Raw genomic sequence first — 24,506 nt, 5'->3', positions numbered from 1 at the left:
CTATGGCAATGGGAAGGGATGACTCATTTCTAGCCAGGAAGATTTATCTTTCTCTTTATATCCCTTTTACACAAGGTGCAGTAAATATATGTTACTATTGCCAGGAGATCTGGTGCCATTTAAGACTACTGTGGAGTTTTTTTAAGCTTATTTTTCTTGTTTGCTTTGTTGACAGTTTTCTCATGTTATTTTTGTCGTGTCTTAGACAAAATTATCCATTACTAGTGTTTTGCGTGTTTCAAGGTATGTTTTCCTATGGCAGAATCATGCATCATCTGATTGCATGTTAAACAGCAGTTTAAGAGCAGTGGCACACAGTGTTTTCTTGTCATGTCAAGTAAAGCTCAAGTAAAGTTATACTATGTCATTTGTGTACATAGTACAATGAAATTTATACTTGCATGTCTCCTCAGAATAGATGATAAAAATAGAATGGAATAAATAAATACATAGAAAACATAAATGGCATACAACATAAATATCGTTGTACTTGACTGTTCAGCAATGTACTACTTGTGAGTAGAAACTGTCCCTGAAACTACTGCTGTTAATGTCAATGGCCTTGCACTTTTTGTCAAAATGGAGGAGTAAGAGAAGCGATTGTGGCGGATGGCTGATGTCTTTAATAATACAGTTTGCCTTACTAAGGCAATGAGTGTTATACTGTATAGGTCCTATGTAGAATCCAACATAGTGCCAGTAATATTCTGTGTCGCCTTCATTAATAAGACAAACAGGTACCGTGTCACTATGTGATGTACTCAGTAGGAGTGGCCACAACTGTGCACCCATATTCAGTGGTGACAACAGAGGGAGAAATGCAAGCTGCCCTTAGACATATGAGGAAGTAGGTGTGCTGACAGGTCTTTTTGACAAGACATGACATGTGTTGTGCCCACTTCACTCATGGTTATGTCAAGTAATTTAAACATGCTTACTCTTTCTAAAGCATCCCCTCCAATGTAGACTGAAGTGTGGTCTGCCCAATGCTTTCTGAAGTTTATGAACAGCTCCTTGGTTTTGCTGTCAATAAGAGCAAAACTGCTATTCTGGCACCACTGAGTCAGCAAACAGACCTCTTTAGATAAACCATCTCATCATTGTTGGTAATCAGGTTTATGATGTAATCAGCTAATTTAATGACAGAGTTAGAGTTGTGTCAGAGCACAGAGTCAGAAGTAAGTAAAGAGTATGGAAGGGGGTGGTTTAGCACACTACCCGGTAGATTGCGTGAGTTGAGGATCAGCGTGGAGGACGTGTTGCTGCCAAACTGATCACGCTGAGGTCTGTTAGTTAGGAAGTCTAAAATCCAGTTGCAGAGGATGGCATCAAATGCTAAGTTGAGGAGCTTGGTGGTTGGCTTTGCCGGTATAACAACATCCTTTAACTATACATTATTTTGCGTAACTGTGCACTTTGGTTTATATTAGAACTGTACGGTGGAGAATCCTTGTTAGACACAATATTATTAATTAATTACTAACAAGTTTATGATAATTTTCTTTTGCAATTTGTATGCAGGGTTCATTAAATTAAGAAAATTTTCAAGAACAGAGCATTAAGCTAAACATTAGAAAAAAGTGAGCAAAATGAAAATTTGAACTTAATATGAAGTATCAAAATATGATTTTTTTAATGAAGTTTTACAAAGATCAGACCTACACATACATAAAATAGTTCCCATAGTCCCTCTGCATATATTTCCATTGATCCATCATGGTTCTCTGACAGAGCTTTGCACCAAAAAAAAAAAAAAAAAAAAAAAAACTACTGTCAATTCTATAAAATTAACTGGTTCTACTATGACACCTGCAAAGCTGTGTATCAGTGTGTACTCTTTATTCCTGAATTGGGTCATGTATTGAGGCAGGTTATCTGTAGTTCTGGTAATGCTGAGTAATACAGGGCTTGTCTGTCCCAATGTTCAAGTGATCTAAATGGATTGTTTTGACAGACAAAGGCACCATATCATTGTCCAAAGAAAACAGACCAAGAAAGATGATTACATGACTCTCAATTGCATATTCAACGACTGTCATCTACAAATAAAGAAGTTAACATTGCTTGTTTTTTTTCAGTATTTCCTGCCTGCACTATTTTGGCCTGTGTTAGACATCATCTGAAAAGTTACCTGTTTGACAGTTGTAAGAGTTTGTAGGCCCGTGGCATTAGCAACAATGGTGTGACTACTTCCTGGACTGGATTGGATGTTAAGGGACAGGCCGGAAACTGCATGGACACGCAGATCAGTGATGGACACTTTATCGTCAGCAACAGAAACTGGGGTTTCGCCAAGCACAGCATCCATCAGTGGAGATTCCACCTGCAAAGGAATAATATATTAAAGATAACATTTATAGACTGTTGGAAAGCTTTTGGTTTTGTATTTACAAAATCATCCTGTAGAGAAGGACAAAAGTCACTTGATTATATGTACTGAAATGAAAGACCTACTTTAGTAAGTAAAACCTGCCCTAAGGATTCTGAGACTGCACACTTTTGCATCTTCACAACTTCACGGTATTTATCTAACTTTGTAAGTCTTTGTCTTTGTCGATTAAATTTAAGATCATCTACAAAATGGCTCTGAAGACAGTCATGGATTTGAAATGCTACACACACCTGCCCAAACCTAGCCCTTCTCAGAAGGACAGCACAAATGGTGCTGCATTTCAGACTCAAGCAACTGACTCCAGTGAAAACTCACATGTTTTTACTATAATAACCAAAATTCTTGGAGTAGGTTGTGTTTTATTTAAGTAGCTATGAATAAGGCAAAGAAATCTGAGGCGAATATCAAATCCTGTTTGGGTATGACATAACTTATACCACCACTTGTAAGAACACTTCATACTAAGTTATCCATTTGTGATAAGATTTAAGTATTTAGTAAAGACAAGACAAACCAGAATTTAAATCAGTTTGTGCAACAAATATATGTCGAAGGGCATGATTTGTAGGACCTTGCTGAAAATTAAGTGTAATATTTTTAAGCAACACTCTTAAGTGATTTCTGAAAAATGAACATGTATGAAACTAAACTTCATATTTCTCTTTGCATATGGCTGATACATCAGCTATAGTTTTTAAAAAAATATATTCTAATTGTGATGATGGTAAAATCGAATTTTTGAGTAGCTCTTTGGGTCGTTTCTCTTAATACAGTGTAAATAAACTATAATTACTCAGTAATTACCTGCTTACCTACCGTGCAACATTATTATTGTGTACTGTTTATGTAATCAGTGATATGGATAAGTACATAGTCTTCATCCTTATTTCACACCTCATGTGCGATATACCACACTGAATACATAGTCATAATGCCAAGTTATATTGTAGTTAATGACTACACAATTCTGAATTCTACTATATTTAATATTTGTTCAGAGAATGATGTAGTATATGAAAATGTTTTAAAATCTCAATTTTTTTTCCTTTTGACATTTCCCTACAAAAGTAACAAAATGAGAGACAGATAATGTAATGCAAAGGGCTTTATTAAAAAAAAACACATCATATTAAAAAGTTTTTTTCTCATTTAGTAAACATAATTTTTTTTGCAGTTTCCAGTAATATGGCACATTAATAAGTCAGTGAGAAAGACAAGATGACAGATTCTTTCAGTTCAGTATGATAACAAGCTAATCATAAATTGGTTAGGGTCTCTGGGTTAGGGTTAGGGTCTCTGCATTTGTCTAAGCATTTGTTAAGAGGAATTCCATCCTGCGCGGCTATAAATAAGACTAGAAGTAAGTAAATATCAAAGGAGACATGAAAAACTCCTTTGTTTAAAAACTCCTTTGAGTAAAAAGGGAACAGGCGAACCTAATAAAGTGGCCGGTGAGTGTATTTCACAGTAGGTTATAAAACATATATTGATGAGAAGAATGATCAAGACAGTCCTGTTTAAAATATTGAAGGTGAATATTTTGTTTCACATTTGGGAAGGGAAATAATTTATCATCAATACTAAAAACAAGTTTCGAAAAATCTGGAGTGAACTACTTGAAACGGGGTTTAGAGTGAGTGGCATTTCTGTCATGTTTAACTGATGTGGCTGTTGAATACCCTGTGGTCTTTAAAAATGGTCTCACAGAAATGGTAGGTCCTTAAATCATAATATAGGGTTATATACTGTATGCTGTTATTGTGTCTCCAAAAAACTATAATTTATGACACCTATGGCTTTCACTGTGTGTTTACTTTTATTCTTTGCTTTTATTAAAATGTATGTATGATTTTGTGTTGAAAACTAATAAGGGTCTTGGTGAATTTCTATCATACAAAACAACTGGCTACTTTTTACTTTGGCTCTGTTGCTCATCAAGATCAAAGATCAATCCATCTTTGTAGCTAAAATTTTTTACTCCAAATAGTGTTGTTCTTTTATAAGGTGAATAATTATGATGATTCCTCTTAAACCATTTTTATATTTTTTTTTTCTCTGTATAATTCCGTATTAATTCAGAATTTGTCTGATGACTCATTAGATTGAAGGAATTACAAAACAAAAGATTGACAGTTAAGACAGTGAAGGATAGCGAGGTTACTGATGAATGATGAAATATTGGGTGCCTTTTAGTGTTTAATATTCCTGACTACACTGAATTGATGACTAAGAAGTGATCAATACATGAAGATGATTAATGGTGAGAAAAACAGATTGTTAATAGATATCCAGATACCCAGGTCATTCACACAGCATAGCAATGTTTGAGAAGATTGCTTTTAAGTACAATAGATGTTATCTCTCTTGTTATATAAATGTATTGCCACATTACCACTACCAATATTTACTGAAATTTATATTTCAGTTATTCTGAAAAAAGTGTAGAATAGACAGTAGCAATAATAATAATAAAATTTTGCCAGTTTGTTCATAATTGTAATAAAATAACCATTGTATTCAGAAACACATCTAAAGAGTTAAATCTTTGTACATTAATTTGTTATTAAGAAGGGTTACTCCTAGGAGTGTGAAAATACTGGAACAGTCAAAAACACATCTGTCACACCTTTTCTTTTCACCAATGAAAGTAATGCTCTTTTTGGAGGTACATGCACTTGTGAAGCAATCTTTTTTGTCACTGGCAATGACCTGATGAACACCAGATTAAATAGAAATGGTTCCAAGGGGCTATGATGATTAGAAATATGAAGATCAGATTTTTCAGACATAATATATGTTTCCAGCATTCTTTGATCCAGATCAAATACTACCAGCTTAGTGAAGTTGTCCTTGAACACCAGCCTGATCATCCAGTGTCAGCACTAATGGCACATTGCTGTGATCTTTCACATTTCACATTCTACTAGGGCATACTCCCTACCTCTGGGGATTCTCCCATATCTTAAAAGTCATTAATTTATACATTGAATTTGTGTTTTTGCTGATATTCTGAATTATGGCACTATAAGGTTTCATCTTCTAATTACATTTGTTTCTTGCTACTGTATCTGAAAAGAAAATTCATTCTAACACTTTAGTTTAGGTATTGCAAAAATGCATCTATTACTCGTTTACTTTTATGCAGGAAGACCTTAACAAACACTTCTTTTGGTCTTCATAACACTTATAAAACATTGACCAAATTTTATTTATATTTATTTTATCTGTCTTTGACAGGTAACATGGCTAGCTAGATATAAAAACCTACAAGTGTCTGCTCAGTTTCTTAGGCTGGCTTCCTACTTCACCCCTACCTTCTTTCCCCGTGGCCTACAAGTGTAGAACTACTTTCTGCTGAAACAATATGTTCATCCATTAGCAAACCTTTGAAGTAAAACTAAGCTTATGATTTTAAAATGTAGAAAGATAGGGCTGACTCACCTTAGCATTTTCATGTTTTGGTGGGAATGGATGAACAAACATATTTCATAACATGATTATAGTGTCAAAACATACATTACTGTACTAGGAGGAGTGTACTAAAAGCAAAAACATCTGGACAATAAGAATAGTTCCAAAAAATGTGCTCTCATGTTTTAAAAACAAATGTTAAAATAGTATTTATCAACTTGCAAGCAATGTTTGATGAGGACTTATTCACTTTGTCACAGAGTAAAGTGACCATCCTCTTGCCAAAGTAAACACACGTCTGATAGCTCAACAAAACATCTACACATGACAAGAAATTTTTTTTACTTAAAAGAGATTTTTATTTTTATTTTTTACTAAAAGGAAGCAGATGCATGCAGAATCAATGCTTGAAAATGCTTCCAAAGAGGAACTAAACACTTTACACTTGGAGGGAAAGTCATTTATTTTGTTAATTTTTTTTGTGAAACCAAACATGACTTTCACATGAAACTCATTACTTCCCAGCAGTAATTGCAATCAAAATAAGAAACTCTTCTGGAGTGTTAAAATTAGCCAAGATGGGTTTATTTCTAAATCTTTGTTCATGATACATCCGGATTTAAAAGTCCTGGCCCAAATCAAATATTGCTAGTGGAGTTTATTTGGTTCTTTGTGCATCTATTAAAGAAAAGCACATGCTACAAAAATATGGCAGAAGAAATACAACTGTGGCCTTTCTTTTCTTCCAAGATCTCAGTCCTTTGCTAAGTGGTGCCTAGTAGGAGTGTGGTGTAGATATTAAGGCTTTGGACCTCAAACCCTGAGGTGGTGAGCTCATATCCCACTACTGAAGCTGTGTGTCTCTGAGCAAGTCACTTGACCTGCCTGTGCGCCAATTGGAAAACCAAAAAGAAATGTAACCAATTGTATCAAAAATGTAAGTCACTTTGGATAATGGCATCAGCCAAATAAGTTAATGTATATTAACTTATAATGTATATGTGCCCCTAAGTAAAAAGGCACTGGCACCTTGACCATTTTTTATGTATTCAACACAAATCAGTCTTCCAAAGTTGCAGAAATGTTCCCATCCCTTGTGGTGGCTCCTAATTACTAACTTAGTGTGAGAACATGATACACACTGATATGAAATAATCTCAGAAAAGTCAGGCAATTAACCCCACTGTAAATTCCATGAACAGAATTACAAATGGATTTCGCTTATCTGTTTTTAATCTGCACATAAAGCCTCTTATCCATCCTGTGAACAGGTAGAACAGCATGACACACCTGCATTTAGTCTACTCCACCAATCATTACTCATGAAATTGTGCAGTTAAATTTCATTTTATTCTGGGCTCGTCAAAGTGTTCAGTATCACCCTGACAAATTAATTATTCCATCTTTCAGTCCACTGAATGTATGGATGCTAAACGTGTGGGAGAAGCAAAAGCTCACCTTCTGTACCAGTTACAAAATGTAATGACCACGTACAGGACATTAACAGGGATTTCTAACAATCACAACCTTTACTATAGTAAGGCAGAAAATCGCGGTTAAGTACAGTACCAACAGCAGCCCAAAAAAAGGGGAAAAAATGCAGTACTAACACTGCACTCCAACATTTTGGAGGTTGTTATTATCACTAGCGTAATTAGAGGTGGCCTACAAAAGAGGGGACAATGTTTTCAGAAAGAGTCTGAAACTTTGTTTCAGAAGAAGGAAAGACTCCAGCACAGAAGGTGCCACAGTGGGTGCGGGTTTTTGTTCCAGTCACTTTCTCATTTAGTAACCAGTTACTATTGCTAACTGAACAGACTTCTTTTGGTTAACTTTGACTTGTTTGTTAAAACTCAGACCTAATTGTTTCTGTTTTATTAACTAGCAGTCACTAAAATGAGATGCAAAGTGAGCCAACAGATCACTAGCTAAGATGGGGTTCTCTAAATCTAACCACTTATGTAATTACAAACTAGTTCTTGTTGTTAGTGAACCCAGTGTTTTAATTCCATGGCTTTCTGGTGCTCAAATTCTGCCTTATCAGACATTTTTTAAAGTGTTGATTTTTTTCCCCCAAGAGCACTATGAAAATGCTATATAGACCAAAACAGATCAATATTTCTCAGACTTTCACCTGATGGACAGACACACAGGTATATGTCAAATCAGGGTAGCTTGTTGTGTTGGCTCATTTTGCATTTTATTATTGTTTGATAGCTGATTAAGAAAAAAAAAACAAGAGTTCTAAATCTTAAATAGAAAATAATTTAAAATTAAGGTAAAAGAATTGTGTTTTATTATGAATAGCAACTGACTAGTAATTAAAGTGGCTAGAATGATAACCTACAGCCACTGCGACCCTCTAGAACAGGGGTGTCAAACTCCAGTCCTGGAGGGCTGCAGGTTTTCATTCTAACCCTTTTCCTAATCAGTGTGCAGTTTTCACTGCTAATTAACTCCTTTTCCCTTCATTTGCATAGCACTGTTTTTAAGGATTCAGTCCTCTGAATTGATTGGCTATCACTTAATGAAGAAAACAAACAGAAATGAGATGTGAAACAAGCCAACAGATGACCAGCTAAATTGGAACGTCAAACTTCAGCCAGTTTCACTCTAACCAGTTTCTTAATGAGAACCCAATTCTTGCTGTTTTTAAAGCTGCTATTTAATTCCAGGGCTTGTTGCTGCTCTCATTCCGCCACAGCAGACATTTCCAAAACTGTTGATTTTCTGTTTTTTCTAAGAACACCATCAAAATGTTTTGGTGAGCTGAGAGATCAACCTTACTGAGGTCATAACCTCACCTCACTATTTCCAGATATTGTGTGAGCTGGTCGTGTGGTGGCTTGTTTCGTGTCTCATTATTGTTTGGCTGCTAATTAAGGAAAAAGAAACAGCGAAGGGGCCTGAGTCAAGTTAATTAAAACTAAAGCAAAAGAAGTTAATTAGCAGCCAAAACTGGTCACTAATGAAGAAGATGGTTAGAATGAAAACCTGCAGCCACTGTGGCCCACTAGGACCGGAGTTTGACATTTATGCTCTAGAATATGAGTTTGACACCCCTGCTCCAGCAGAAGAAATTTTGGGCTCTTCTCTTTTTGAAGTTTTTGATTTTGATAATGTTTTGTCCTGATTTTGATATAAATTTTATGCTTTTTGAATTAGCAATTTAAAACAGCCATATTGATGATAATCCTCTCCTGGCTCTGACTATAGCCTATCCTTGATTATAAGGAATTCACTCTAAAAAAACTGCAAAAATCTTTATTTTTTTTTTAAACTTAAATGGTCACAACACAGTGTTGTTATACCTTCAGGAAAAAGGCAAGGATTTTTTTTTTTAAATTTGGGGATTGGAAGATAGTTTCTAAGTCAGCAAACAAGCAGAGTTCATAACTATCCTATCATCCTATATTTTTACCAAAGTCAAAATCAGAAATCACAAAAAGTAATCAAGAATTAATATTGAGAAGTCAGGGACCAAATCAACAATAACAAAGACCACAGCACACACAAGTTAAGTAGTTTTATCAAATGCTTGAATGATTCAGGAATATATGAAATGCGGTTGTTCTGATGATGTCACACACAACACCCTGGAGCATTCTGGGTACAACCACCGTAGCAACAGATTATGCTAATACAAGAAAATGATACGAAAGAAAGATTAACTTTCAAAAACATTCTTTAGAGGGATATAAATGTTAGATTCCTCAGGGTAAAAAATAAACAGTTGTTTATTTTAGTAAAATACTAGAAAACCACAAAAAATTAAAGAAAAACACCAATAGAAACAGGAGCTGCCATGATCTTGGTCTGTTAATTTTTTTTAAAAATTATTTTCAGTGTTTTTAAAGAATTTGGTTACATTTATTTTTTATTTCAACAATTTTTTAACAGTACTGAAAACAAACTACAGTTTTCCAAGGTACCATACTGTTTTTTAATGGGCATCACAATTTAAGACCATTTCATGATGGCTGCTATGCTGTTGTTAGCTAGGCAAGTCAACTGGCAGTATGTGATTCGTGAGGACATTACTACAACTGTATAAAGGACAGCATCATACACTTACTGTTGTCTGAGATTGTGGATTCTTCCTGCAATAACTTCAGTGCTAATTCTTTTTACTCTATTCTGGATACAAATATCCTTCTGTTCATTCACTGAGATTAGTGTCTTGTCAATTTGGCTTTGGTTACATTTTCCCTATTTAGCTACGATTCCCTGCAATGTTTTCTAACAAATTTTGATTTCTTACTTTTATTTTGCAACTCCTCCTGATTCCTTTTCCATACTAAACCGCTGCCACCTAATGTAGTCTGTGCAAGACAACCAAATACTGTACCTAGCTAATATGATAATGTACAACACAATATATTGAGCTGGGTGAATCTGACTTTCCATCTCCCCACTGGTTTTCTCTCTCTCATGATGTTTCCAAAGATTTTTAAGATTGTGTCAAATCAAATGCTAGCCACTTTCATTTGCCAAATACATTAGGTCATTATCAAGGACAAATTTAGGACTGTTAGTAAGAAGCAGTTTTCAGATATACTGTGAATAATCAAATATTAAACTTAATTCCTCTACTTCATTTTTTCATTGTTTCTGTCAACTAATTTAAGTAGAGCATGTTTCCACCAGGGTATTTGTATTTCAGTCCATCTAATGTAATTAATATGCTTCTGCCAAGCAGAAACAAATATTGGGTAACCCTAGTTTCTCACCCTTGCTGGATTTTGCAATTCACGTCTCTCACCTTTAGAATGGTTGCTCCAGGTTCAAGGCCTACTAATACACTCCGATCAACAAGTTCCACGAACCTCCCATCTAGCACTTTAAGGGAGTTACGAACCAGATCTGTCACATCCACTTTCCAGTCCTGGCCTAGCATGGTGATCACTTGATCGGTGCCTTCTGTTGATGTTGTGTGGAACTGAGTTAACACACGCACTAAAGCGTGCTGGTACTGCAGGGTGCAGCCTCTGCTTGTCCTCCTCTCATCCTCGTCATCGTCCTCACTGTCCCGAGTAAACCTGTAATAAAATGAGATGAGTAAGTGGCAGTGACTGATTAAATTTCTATGTTACTTACCTCATTTACTTGAGAGTGGTTCATGAGAAAATAGTGTAATCTTATGTTTTAGTGCAGAAAAACATTTACAGTATATTATAATAAAGACCAAATGTTGTATACAGCCAACCAATGTGAAAAACGTCAATGGAAAAATGAAAAAAAACAAACTTGCGTTACTCTAGTCTCACAATCCATATGATAGTTATCCAGTCCTTTGCTCTTTCAAAATATATCATATGATTTATCAGCCACAAGCAGCATAATTGTGATTAGTAAAAAATTATAATAGAAATAGATGGACTCAATAAACTGATGTCTAGCGTAGCCTATTTATCACATTAATCATCCCTGCACATTTTCTCACGTGCCTGGGTCAGTTTTAACACTAGTAGTTTAATGAAAGAAACATGACAGCTAGCAAGTATAAGTAGAGTACTAATGGATTAGGGGTAGGAATATCCAGCTGTTGCCACTCTAAGGGACAGCAACATTGTGAGGTACTTAAGTGAACCTGACAAAAAAAAAAAAAAAAAAGATAAAGCCCAAACATCAACAGTTCTATGATTAGTTTGTTTTGTACACCTTTACAATGAAAATTGTCTTATGTAGTGTTGATCAACAAAATTCACCAAAGTCTTTTTCGCAGTGTTTGCTGGTGACTTTGTTCAACAAATATTTTCACATGCAGCCAGCTTAGACAAACATTTATTCCCAGCAACCCAAAGTGCTTTGCGACTGTGGTGTGACATCACAAAGCTACAGAAGCCACAAGCAGAACTTTCACACATGTGTACTCTTAAGATCACTTCTGACCTGCTTTGCACATGAGTGATATCACCACCTTATCAGTACTCCAGCCAGATTTCCATCCTGCATGCACTTAAATACAATCTTACAGTATTTCATTAGAGGAATACATCAACTGACCATAATAAAAATATTATAAGTACTGCCACTGTATATATGCTGATAGCCATCACAACTTGGACCTTGCCAGAGTTACTCAGATCCTTGTGCTTGCCCATTTTTCCTGCTTTCAGCATATCACCTTCAAGAACTGACTGTTCGCTTGCTACCTAATATATCCCACCCTTTGACAGGTGTTTTTTTAAGGAGATAATCAATGTTCTTCACTTGTTTTAAATACTGATTTGCAAGCAGCAATAGCAGGAAGAGTATATGGGCTACTTGGGGTTGTCAAGGATGTAAGCAAGTAAACCTTGACACCACAAAGAGCAGAAGTGCTGTCATATTTACCAGGAAGCCCTGGCCAGTAGGAAAATGAACCTAAATTAAGTGTTGTCTTGAATGATGTAGTTACGTTGAAAAACCTTATTTTGTCTAGGCTGTCAAGACTTTGAATCAGAGTAGGGTATTTACTGCTTAACATGATTGTCTGGTGGCTTCCCTATGTGAAAACCGTAATTTTACTATTTGAAGTTTGAATTCAGGTACAGTTTCTGAAGAAGCACCTGCAACCTCTTACTACACTGTTGAAGAACCAATAATGTGTTGTGCATCAGAACTATCTGGCTGTTTGCTCTCCTGACTGAACAAACTCAGCTTACCACTGCATGGTAAAGAACACTCACCTCCTCCATATGTATGACAAGGTGAATGCATTGTTAAGAAAGATCAGATTTTTGAGGGGAAACCGCAAGCGTGCCAAAGTCTCAAAATAAATTCCAAGTAGTGCAACAACAGTGAATACTAAACAATCCCGCTGCACCACATGACAACAAAGAGCTCATGACACCTGCTGATGTTTCTTTCTCACCGGCTGCATGACCGCAGCAGAAACTAAAACCACGCTGCTATGTTGAAGGAGTTTGAAGTTGTCACTGGTGACAATGACTTCAAAAGGAGGGCTATGCAACTGATTGGATCAGTTGCATCAGCCTGGGGATGGGTCACCAACAGGATGAGCTGACATTTCAATATGCGAGTCACAAAAGAATTCCATTTCACAACAGCTTAGGTCCTTCTACAAGAAAAGTGAGCTACCTAAAAGGGTTATACAAACAAGAACAGCAGTGCTACAGTAATATCTGTAAAGTTTAATAATAAGTCTTGCATCAGTTTAAATGAACAACTTTAGGATCAAACTGGTGTGGTGTGGGTATGGATGTAGTTGGTCTATATTGAAAAAGCTGTAGGAGTACATGAGACAAAAAAAATGTTTTGGAACCAGTGTTGTAATTATTTCAGTTATATTCATCCAACTTTTTAATGCTGTTTTATTCTATTTTAAATATTAATAATTATTTTATTTTAATAAAACAGTTGCAATGTTTGTGATAATTTAGAAAGAACTTTCTGTTCATCTACATAACTATAATCCCTCAATTATGTTAAAAATCTTCAATATCTGTAATAAACATAAGCAACTGAACTGTATCTACAATGTCAGTACTTTCATCTAAAACAAATGCATAAAATGGATTTTTTTAGACTTTGCTGGTATCCAAATTGTCTACATGTATACTATAATAAACTGGAACAGATCTTATTTTTAAAGAAAGTAATTCCTACCCCAATCCTTGCACACATTATTTAATACAGTAAGCCCAATGTCTCTAATGGGGGTTGCCCACTTCTATTAAAGATGAGGTACTCTACACGTCTGTCTTTTTTCAGATTATCTCCTGAAGTGATTTCATTGCCCTGCTCCTGATTTATTTTCTGAACTATTCATGTTTTTTTTCAATCTGCATTTGATTGCATATTTAGAAAAGCAGGTTTTTAAATCTCATAGCAGCTTTTCACATTATATTCCTTAATGACAGAAATGGTTTATGGCATAGATGACACTTTTCCTTTCTGTGTGGTACTAAAGCATGCATTTGACTAAAAGTAGTTAAATCAGCACCCATTCAGCCAATTTTTATTTCCTTCAAATGTCTTGCAATGTTTTTCAGCTCATGCTATTTTTGATGTATTTAACTTAACAATATTATATATATTTCCAAATAAAAACCTCAAGGACACAAGATTTTCTGTATAACCTAGCCAAGAAAAAGACTGCAGAATGTATTTGGGAATGACCTATGAGATTTCATAAGCTCTGGTGTAGGTGCACTTTAGAATGACATTACTGGTTGTCAGTTGAGTTAGCTGACATCAAACAAGTGGCTAGGGTATCTTTAGGGTTTTATTCAGTTCTTAATAAATGATATGCCATTCAGTAGCAAATGGATCTGAAAGACTGATTACTGCTCTGGATATTAAAAACATGCATAATGTTTTGTTTCTTCAATGGCTTGGCTACATTTTGTCTACTTATAGTGTTATATGAGATTTTGTTAGCATATTTAATTAACAAGGAAAAAATGTCCACACTGTCCCAACAACTTCAGGTGTAAACATAACATTCTCAAACTGCTCAAACCCACAAATTCAGGATCATAAGGAGCAAGATTCTATTTCTGGTAGTACTGAGCAGGAAGTAGAAACCAACTCAGGATGGAAGATAGCCCTGCAAAAGAGGAGGGTTGGAGACGATGTTGTAGCAAAAGAAGACATTTCACCACCATCCAGCTTTTAAACACTGCCCAAGAGTGTTTCATCTCTCTTGGCATATTTTCATTTTGTTTGAGAACACATAATCTGAAAGAAAAGAAGTTATCTGGTAAGGGAATGGCTATTAGCTTCTTATTACTTCAACATGGACTAAACAAAGACACCTAAGATATATGATTCTTGGTATCACTATATATCTTCTGTTAATGGTTGTGATGCAAATAAATATAAATTTTCAAGTAAAATCTTGAAAGGCTGAGATGTCAGATTGTCACTCCTTGTCTAACTGCTGTTTTTTAAGGGCACAGAATGTTAGTTTTGTGAAGCCTTGTATTAGTGGTAAACTTGGTTGAAATAAAATTTTGTAAGTAAACACACTATCAGTCAGCAAGTAGCCCATCATACAAGTCCTTAAAAATGAATATGTGGAGTACAATATGGACAGTGAGACAGATTACAGTACCAGTTATATAGCTTGTTTTGACATATTTTTCCATGCATCATTAAGAAGAGAATCTACAAAGTTAGTTGGTAGTTTTCATGTTAGATGATTTAATAACCTGATAAAATAATCGGCTCTTCATTTACACACCAGTCCTCACTTAGTCAATGTGCAGATGCATATTAAACAAACATGTCTGTGGTTGGAAGTTGTGAGGACCCCAGAGATGAGAAAAGGTGCAGACTGCACTACAGTATATGTAAGAAGTCAAACCCTTGTTCCTAACACTGTGAGGCATCGGTGCTAACAATACTACCACAGTGTTGCCTCAGTCCAAGACGGCAAACATCATTTTTGTCTCTGCATTTTTGGGAGCGAGAAACCAATGAAGATTTTTGGGGGCAGGGAGTAGCAGACAAATGAACAGAGTGCCTCCTTTAGCTTCAAAATAGCTAGTACCTGAATGTGTGTACAAATTCAAATCTACCCTCCTTGATTCTTACTAATGTTTAACAGATAATGTATTGTTTCTCCATAGACCACCTATAAAACCGTTTTTCAAGTGTACATTTAGTTTACTTTCAGTTCCAGCTCTGCTAACATTACGAGTCATTCGTTGCCGAGCCAATGTTTTCGTTCTACTGCTATCTGTAGTAAAAACACCTTTCTTTTTAGTTAGTTCCCCATAAAGAGGATTTCAATCTTAGACATGGCAGAACATTTCTTTGCTCTTCATCATTTTTCATGGTGAACTTTTTGCACCGACAGATGCAATTTAGAAGAGAAGTCCTTGAGCTGTTGAATATTTCTTTTTGACATTTATCTATCGACAAGATGCTTACGGTGCCTTCACTGAATATTTTTTATAGTAATCTAGTGAAGCTGTACATACAAATGTTAGAGGCATTTACTAAAGACCAGATATGATTTGTTATTCCTTAAGCAGATTTAAAATGTTTTAAATCTTAACTTCAACGCCTGTGTTACTGGCTCCTACCTTCATAGTCCTGTTTTGCTGTTCTGCGTGTGCTTAATTCAGTTTTCTCCCAGGCTCCTACTTCCCAAAGAGTCCAAGTAAATTAGGCTGGACCTTTGAATGTGTATATCTGAGTTAGGCTTCAGCTCCCCGTGACTATAAATTCATATCCAATGAATGGAGATACATACATAATATAAATTAACCTAACATTCTCAAATTTGTTTAATTTAATTCAGGAACATGAGGAGCCAGAGATTATCCTCGCAACACTGGCCATAAGGAAAAACAAACCAATTATGAACAAGGCAAATTTAAACTAACCAATGAATGTAATTTGGCATTTTTGAGATGTTTAAGGAAAACTGAATTGCCTGAAACAGAAATTATACATTAATGGGTAGAACATTCACACTGCATGAATGTGACAGCTGGGTATGGGAATCAAACCCAGGGCATTAGAAATCTAAGGCAGCCATGCTAACCACCGTGCCACTGTACATTGTGACATTTAATGAAATTAAATTTTCAATATGTTCAGGCAGCAAACTGTCAGCATAGATCACAAATGTACAATGCTAATGTTGTATTCAGTGTAATACTGGACTGATTTAACCTTATGGCTAAGTCAAAACGACAGCTGTGTAAATATGTCCAATGTTTTTATTATCACATCAATGAAAACATGAGTGTTCCTGCACATGCAAAAATTGAAACAGGATAAATAATAAATACATTTTTTGCTTCTCCCAATTGTTCATTCAGTGAGACGCTATTACAAATGAGCATCAAACTCTGAAAATTACAGATGCTTTACTGACCTACATAACATCGGCCTAGTTGAATGAATGCTGTACTGCCTGCTATGAAAAACAGAGCACAAAAGCAAAGGAATGTAATAGCAAACAATAAGAATCCATTATGTTAAATTCAATGAGAAACATAAGTAATATGCCTTTGGGAAGAACAGACCAGCAGGCAAGTGCACACTGATGTCACTGTGGGAATGAGTGTGCAGCAGTCGTGGCTAAGTTAAGCTGCAGTCTGCTGACATTAAAGAATAATTTTGCGGCGCTGTCTAGCTCGGTGTGCTGGTGGTGTCTGTTCCATATGGCAAATTGTTTATATTTCCTCAATTTAATTTAATGAACTACCTCAGCTTTTTGTTGACAGTCGCAAAACTGCAGATAAGGAGAGGGCATTGAACAAAGCAGGCAAAGATGAGTGAGAATTTCAAGAGTAATTAATAAGCCAATTATCTGTGTCTTTCTCTATTTGTCTGTCATTACTGTCAGTTAAGATAAGGTTCACTCTGTAATACCTTCCGGGACTTTAATAGTGCAAAGAAATGAGACCGGATTCATTTCATAATTACTGTTAATGGTTATGTGTTTGACATAAAGGATCAGAGAATTTGCATTTGACTGAGAAAAACCCCAAGTAGATCAGTTAACAAAGCGATAGACCAGGAAGAAAAAGGGGATGTAAGACCATTGGGTTAGGGAAGCAGGCTATCAAACCAGCTGATTGACAACTTGCTGCGCTGGATTTACTCACATTAAATTATTGAAATCACTTGACACCATGAATCAGTCTTCAAGGTGATCAGGTCTGCCATGTTGTTACAGGTTGTGTAACAGATCTGGAGGATACTCTGACAGTCACGTAAAGTTCAAGTTCAAGTTGTCATGTGTGAGTAGTACAGTAACATTTTATTTGGTTTCATACAGGCTAATGACCTGAGGTGGGCTGGCTCCCTGCCCAGGGATTTGTTCCTGCCCTGCGCCCTATGTAGGCTGGGATTGGCTCCAGCAGACCCCTGTGACCCTGTAGTTAGGATATAGTGGGTTGGATGATGATGACAGGTTAATGACAATAGGACAATACCAACAAGAGATAAGGATTGGAACACTATACATTAAGTACGATGTCAGATGATATTTCAGAAACAGGTATACTGTCAGCCACAGCAACTATTTAGAAGTCCTATGGTTAAATACTTGTTGCCGTATCTTGTATCATTTTCCAGATTGAGTTTGAAATGTGTCTGTGCAGGATGTCAGAGGTCTTTAATAATGCTGTTCACCTAGACTCCTTTGTCATTCTTACCTGAAATGGATGACTAAACAAACACTAGGGTAAGATGATAAATCCTAGTATGTTTAGGTACTTGCTACTTCTGCTACCTTTCATTGCTAAGTATACAAGAACTATTTCTCAATAAACTGAGGACAACAGATTTAAGAAAATGGTTTACTCTTTTTGGAGATTCCTCATTCAAAAGTTGCCTATAACAAGTATAACTATGACCAGACTTGTTTCAGACTGAGCAGTGCAATGTGTGTTAGCTGGCAAGTTCCTTGCAAAAAAGCAAGAGGACAAAATTTAATTAATGGAGAACAGAGTGGGTGCAATAAACAGAATAAATGTGCTGCAATATTTATCAAGTGGCAATTCAATAAAAATGCCATAGACGGCAGATTAATTTAATGAAAAGAAGCTCTATCTCACATTCAAGCACAAAAACAAAAAACAAAAAATTGCATTCTTCAACTTTAATAAAGTGAAGAAAACAAAAAATAACAATAAAGCTCATAAATTACAATGTTCTTTTCCAGAATTCATGTATGCAGAAGGTCATATTGGAATGTCAGCTGACTTCTCTCTGGTACTTTATTGTCACCTGTGCCAGTTAAACTGGCTCTCACTAAGCTGTCACTGGCTCTAGCATTGTTTTAATGTGAACCAGCAGCTTTCCAGGCATGATCATTTTCTCATTGATAGAACTAGCTATTCCCAGTATGAATCTTGTGCCAATGTCATCAGTCCTGTTCTGTAATCAAATGGCTCAAACCTTAACCTGAGCTTCTTAGCTGCTGTCAAGCCACATTTTTGCAGGTGCCAAAAGTAACATAAAAAATACAGCTTTTGGGTTGAGTTTTCCTGTAAGTTTATTAAAGTTGATTTTACAATTCACCTTCTCAAAAATAAAGTTGTAAATGGTTTCATACAGAAATATTTACAGTCTCAAAATCAGGCTTCCACAATATGATATCTATAGATAAAAATAGTGTAGTGAGTAGACCCTTTAACTATTGGGGTCCCATACCCCAGAATGATTTATCTACTGATATTATAGAAACCCTATCAAACTCAGCACTAAAAACTAAGAGAGCACAGTATAGTCCGGACAAGGTGGATCCATATTTTTCTCTTGTATTAAAGTGTCACAAAGCATGTGTGCACTGGCAAATAACTTGCCAGCTAATTTGCCATGAGGCTATAGGGCATGGATTCCTGGAAGGGCAGATGTGAACTTACCCAATGGTCTTGATTGCTGACCCAGGAAGTCCCATCTCAATGACACATTTAATTTTAAACACAAACCGCAAAGGGAGTAAGAAAAAGAAAAGAAAGAGATGTGTTTTAGCCAGAGAATTGCCAGTGTTTGGATCTCAGATTCATCCAGTACTCAAGACTGTAAATAACACTGCATAGACTGGAATCAAACAGAAGCACATTTCTGAGGACTACTGGATGATTCTGAGGACATCTTGACAATTCTGAACTGAACATGAACTGCAAAACTTTCACTTCAGGATCTCATAAGAAAGTCTATATAACTCTGACTTTTGGAAGCTGATCCTCAGTGCTACATTTCGCTGTAAAATCAATACTTTTTCGGGACTTGGCATTTTGTTATAAATATGATTGGGATTCTTATTCTGTGTATATTTGTATAAAGCTTGCATGTTTGAGATATCTCTGTAGTTGTTTTTATGACATTCTTTTCTTATTCTGTTTATTATAGATTTCAGTCAGGTTTAGTTTTTTTCCTTCACTGATTTTGCACATACATTATACTCAGTGTTATTTGCAGTTGGCCTAGATCCCTTAGCTAATAGTCTGCCCTTAAGACTGAAATAGACAATAGTCCTGTGGGAAACATTGCCCATAGTAAGTGGTTTGCTACAAAATGTCTTCTGCACAAATGAAATTATCATCATTTATCTGTGGAATGAGGCAGTACAGTACCTGAAACCACCTTGTGTGGTTTGCCTTTTCCCAGTGATTTTGATCTTTGTCCATAATTCAGCAACATTATGTTTCTTCATTACTAAACCTACTGAACACCAGTGGTGGCCGAAACCCATTTGGAGCCCTAGATGGGGTTGATGGATGGCACCACTTATTGTCTTTAGTGGGTAGTTGGCATAATTAGACTTCAATGACATGGAGGGTCACCTTCAGTGTATGGAGCAAAAGCCCCTTCAATAGCACAAATAGTGCATCTTTGTGCATACTTTTGTATGGCCCTTAGGGAGTGCATGCCCCTTGATGTACAGAGCGTGTGCAATTTTACTTTCATAAATGGTATCCAGCGGGTAACGCTGCCCACTCAGCATCATCAGTTTGACAGCCCTTTGGGGTATTTACCCTTGAGTTTACTTTCATTATCTACATAGCTTGACAACCTTGCATATTGAGGTTCCCCTTGGTATTCAATGGACATTACTATCATGTTTCTACCCCCTTGGTGTCTGGAGTACTTTCATAAATGGCGCCCTCAAATCAAAGTACCCTAGGGAGCTGCCTATGTCACCAAATGGATTGACTGGCTCTGCTGAACATGTTTAATCGATTTAAGGCATGTGGAAGCCAGAGCCTATCCAGCACAACTGAATGTAATGTGAAAACCAATTCTGCAAAGGCATCCAGTTAGTAACATGTTTTCAGATGAATTGATGACAGTGAACTGTGTAAGTGTAGGTGAGTCTGTGGGCTCCCCTTCATATCAGCTGTATTCACTCCCATGTGTAACCCTGTCTTGTAGACATTGATAGTGGCTTTTGGCTGCCCTTTGACCTTAAATGGCATATTGTGTTTGAAAATTTATGGATGAATTAAAGGATGGTTTGATTTTTTGTATTTATGTTTGTGATGGTTTTGTTAATGTCTAGAACATACACAATGAAAGAAACAATCCCTAAAGTAACACTGGAAGATAAAGACTAGTTACGTTGTCTAATAATGTGAAAAAACAAGATTCCACTATATTAATAGCATATGTTGAAAACAGCACACCAAAAAACCATTTTAATAATTGTATATGGAACACTGTTTCTGATGGTTGCACCCAGGATAGTAACAGTTTACTTAGACTACCATTAGACTACTAACAGTGAATTAAGGAATCTATAAAGCAGTGTGTGCTTTAGTGCATAAGGTGCTATTTAGAGATGCATATGTCTTCTTATAAGAAAAGAAGTAGATAATTTGTATAATAACTTTTGACTTTTTAAAACATACTAGGGGGCTCTGCCCCCTGCTCACTTTGCTCGCCCACTCCTGGTTTTGGTTTACCGGATAAACAACTTAAAGAGATTATTTTCACAGGAATTGTTACATAGGCATTATTTTCACTTTTACTTTAAAATTCTTTCAAAAACAATATTTGTCCTTTATTTCCTGTCCCGGGTGTGGTTAAATCTCTTTCTCACGGAACGTATAATGCTGCTCGCGTTGTGAAGGGGGAGCTGAACGCACGCTACAGAGATGCGGTCGGTTGAGCTGCTGTCTTGCTGCTGCTGCTGGCGAGCTGCGTGTTCTGCTTGTTGCGCTTTGCGTCAGTCATTTAAAAGCCTGTACAGCAGCTGTCATTTTGCCACATTGTGCCTATGCCGCTAGTGTTGTAAAGGGCGGCTGGGGGATGAACGTACGCTAAGGAGAAGCGCTCGGATCATCTACTGGAGAGCTGTGTATTCTGCTTGTCGTTGTTTTAAGAGCTGGGAACACATGAAGTGTGTCTGCCAAAAGCATTCCAACAACTGCTAGGCTAGATGTCCGTGAACTTGTTTTAAATTGTTTGTAAGTAGGGCGTAAAGTGCAAAAGTCACCGTCTCACGGGTTTTACTTCCTAAGGTTGTATTATTTAGTCTCGCGTGTCATTAAAGTGTCTCTCCGAGATGATCAGGTCTTGATCGCTTCGCTTAACCCCCCGGAGGTGCGCTATGCTCCTGCCACTTTGCGTCTCTCCTGCTCGTGTTGTGTAGGGGTAGAGCTGAATGCACGCTAAGGAGAAGCAGACGGATCAGCTACTGGCTTTGTGCTGTTACTTCCAAGGTGTGTGTTCTGCTTGTCGCGATGTGCATCGATCATTTAGAAGCCTATGCAGCAGCTGTCCTTCTGTCTCACTGCCTTGTCTCACGTGACGTTAAAGTGTCTCTCGAGGAACGTCAAATTGTCTTCTGAGAAGATCACGTCTGGTCTCCCTGCCAAGATTTTTTTTTATAATAGAGAGAAATAAATATATATGCTGCATTAGGAGCAAGCTTATGACCACAATGAGGTCGTACTTACCGACGATCTGGGAGAATTGGAACACGCCATCCCTTGATTAGACTGAGCCTAGAATCAGAAAGTTCAATTTGAAGAGGCAACTTGGGGAACCACACAGTGAGCTCAAGCGGGGCACTCAGATGCTCATAGACAAACACGACTCTTGCACTCATAGAGCCCCGGGATTCCTTGCCATTCACGAAAACGTAGTCGCAGCCTGTGGAGACCTGGGAAGAAAAGAAGAACACAATCTAGCATCAAGGAAAAGCATTCTAGTTTGGGTTATTGGAGGATAGTAGGGTAAGGTTCATGGAAATTCCAGTAGTATTGGACATGCACTGACTGGCATAGATGATTGTAATACATGTAGATGTACTGATAAGGCAAACTGTCTGGTGGCTCCTATGAACACTGCCAGTGCTAGGTTATTTAGCACCCTAGGCTAAGCTTATTAGTGCTCCAACCGACTGTTCAGTAGCTAACCCGTGTGGCTGTACTCCCCCATCCCTTATGATCTACACCCTAGGTGAATGCCTAATTCGCCTTAATGGTGGTACAAGCCCTGCCTATGAACTTCTCTAAATCTGCTACAAAGGTCCTCTGCTTTACAGGATAACACTAGCAGGAAACACGGGACAGTCAGCTTTAGTTAGGGTGCTTTTAAGAGTAGAGGATGGAAAGTACAGAAGATAAATAAATGTGGTATTCATCCACTTGAGTTGCCCAGTGAATACCTGTCCACAATACATCCATCTGGATGCACTTTTTCCTTTGCTGATTTTCAGGTTGCCTCTGTCTTTGCTAACACCATTGACACAAGTTAAAAAACAGCCTTGAATAGAAACCTAGTGCATGATTCTGGTGGCTGCATGTCATTTCGCTGTCTGTGTGGGGTTTTTTTCTCCAGTCACTGTCTTAAGACGGACAGGTCAATTTACTATAGTGGGTTCTTGAACAACCCTCCCCCCCACACACTGAAATAATTAAGAGCTGCCAGCTAAATTAACAAACAATATTGAGGAAACCTGAATCTTGAGAGAAACCCCACACAGTAGGCCAGGAATAAAACCCAATTTACTAGAGTCACAGTATGAGGAAGAAGCACTAACCACTGTGACAACATGCCATCCAGGGTAATCCATAAATAAAAATGGGGAAAATGCCTGTAGTGTCACATAGTTGTTTAATACAATACAGAAACAAATAACGTTCCAATTGGCCATCTGGAAAATTCTCATAAATCTTGTGCCTTTTAATAGTAAATTATGCAAGAGTAAGTGATAGCCAATTCAGCAGAGGTAATATTGAAGATTTATTTGCCGCTTCCCCTTGTCTGTTGTATTAATCAAGCCGCTCAGTTTCAAAGCAGAAGCTCTTTGTTTTGTTATTCTGCAGACTTGCTTCTAAGAAATCTTAATTTTTATGTTTCAGCATGTCTCTAACTGTTAGACTAATTGAACAACCACAACATGATATCCTTATAGTGCTACTACCATACTTTATGATAAATATTCTTAGGAGGGGCATGGTGAGTGACGTTATTGCAGGGGATTCATGGCTCTAGGGACATGGGTTTGATTCCCAGTCTGGTCACTCTCTGGACTCCACATCTTCCTTCTTTGTTTGTGTTGGTTTTCCTACAGTCACCCCATAAGAAGTGCAGAGTCGACTAACTGGCACTACATGGTCCAAGATAGGTTCTTGCTTTGTACCCAGAGATAGACTATGGCTGTCTATGACCCTAAATTAGATTTTACAGTAAAACAAATGGATGGATAGCTGGATGGATAAGAACAAGCCAAACATCATGGCTTCTCCTAGCTACCTTGGAGGTATATTGTGGTTTTCTATCCAAGTTATTTGCCTGTAACAAAAATCCTTGCTTAATTAGGTCTATTTTCATTGGCTATAGATTTATTAAGTCTATCTGTTCTTTAATCCCCAACAATGTGTTTTGTGCAATGTAGCAAAAAATGCAGTGCATGGTAAATAAGCCAATTAGTAAACCAAGCCATCAAGTGAGAGTGAATGATCAATTGGCTTTTGTTCAAAATCTTTATGTTCTTTTTCAGTTTGTTTAATACACATCAGTTCTTCTGAAAATTCCTTCCCTGCAACTTGAGACTTGCACAGGAGCATTTACATTTTTAACCTTTGACTTTAAGAAATAAATCAGCTTTAGGTAAGGGAGCCAAACCATAACAAGCAGGTCAATTAAATGATACAGAAAAGTGAATAAAGAGAACAAATAAGACTCCAAGGTAGAGAAGACGATGACAGCAATAAGCATCCATGCAGAACTGGCAAAGCAATTTTTGAACCTCATTTTCATCAACTAAGCAAAGTAC

The 24,506-nt window shown here is 36.9% G+C and overlaps 1 protein-coding gene across 1 annotated transcript in view; it reads right to left on the bottom strand.

Moving 5' to 3' along the window:
* The window catches only part of tmem132e (transmembrane protein 132E), a 636,104-nt gene that overhangs the window by 12,396 nt on the left and 599,202 nt on the right, over nucleotides 1-24,506 (bottom strand). The window contains exons 6-8 of the mRNA XM_028807114.2: nucleotides 22,180-22,385; nucleotides 10,566-10,842; nucleotides 2,132-2,323 (exon numbers count right to left, since the gene is read on the bottom strand). Coding sequence (XP_028662947.1) covers nucleotides 2,132-2,323; nucleotides 10,566-10,842; nucleotides 22,180-22,385 — 675 coding nt within the window. The remainder of the gene's footprint in view (nucleotides 1-2,131; nucleotides 2,324-10,565; nucleotides 10,843-22,179; nucleotides 22,386-24,506) is intronic.

The sequence above is a fragment of the Erpetoichthys calabaricus genome, chromosome 8, assembly GCF_900747795.2.
Source record: "Erpetoichthys calabaricus chromosome 8, fErpCal1.3, whole genome shotgun sequence".
In the NCBI taxonomy this organism is placed as follows: domain Eukaryota; kingdom Metazoa; phylum Chordata; class Cladistia; order Polypteriformes; family Polypteridae; genus Erpetoichthys; species Erpetoichthys calabaricus.
Note: the sequence above shows the minus strand (reverse complement) of the source record. Positions and strands in the feature narration are given on the sequence as shown.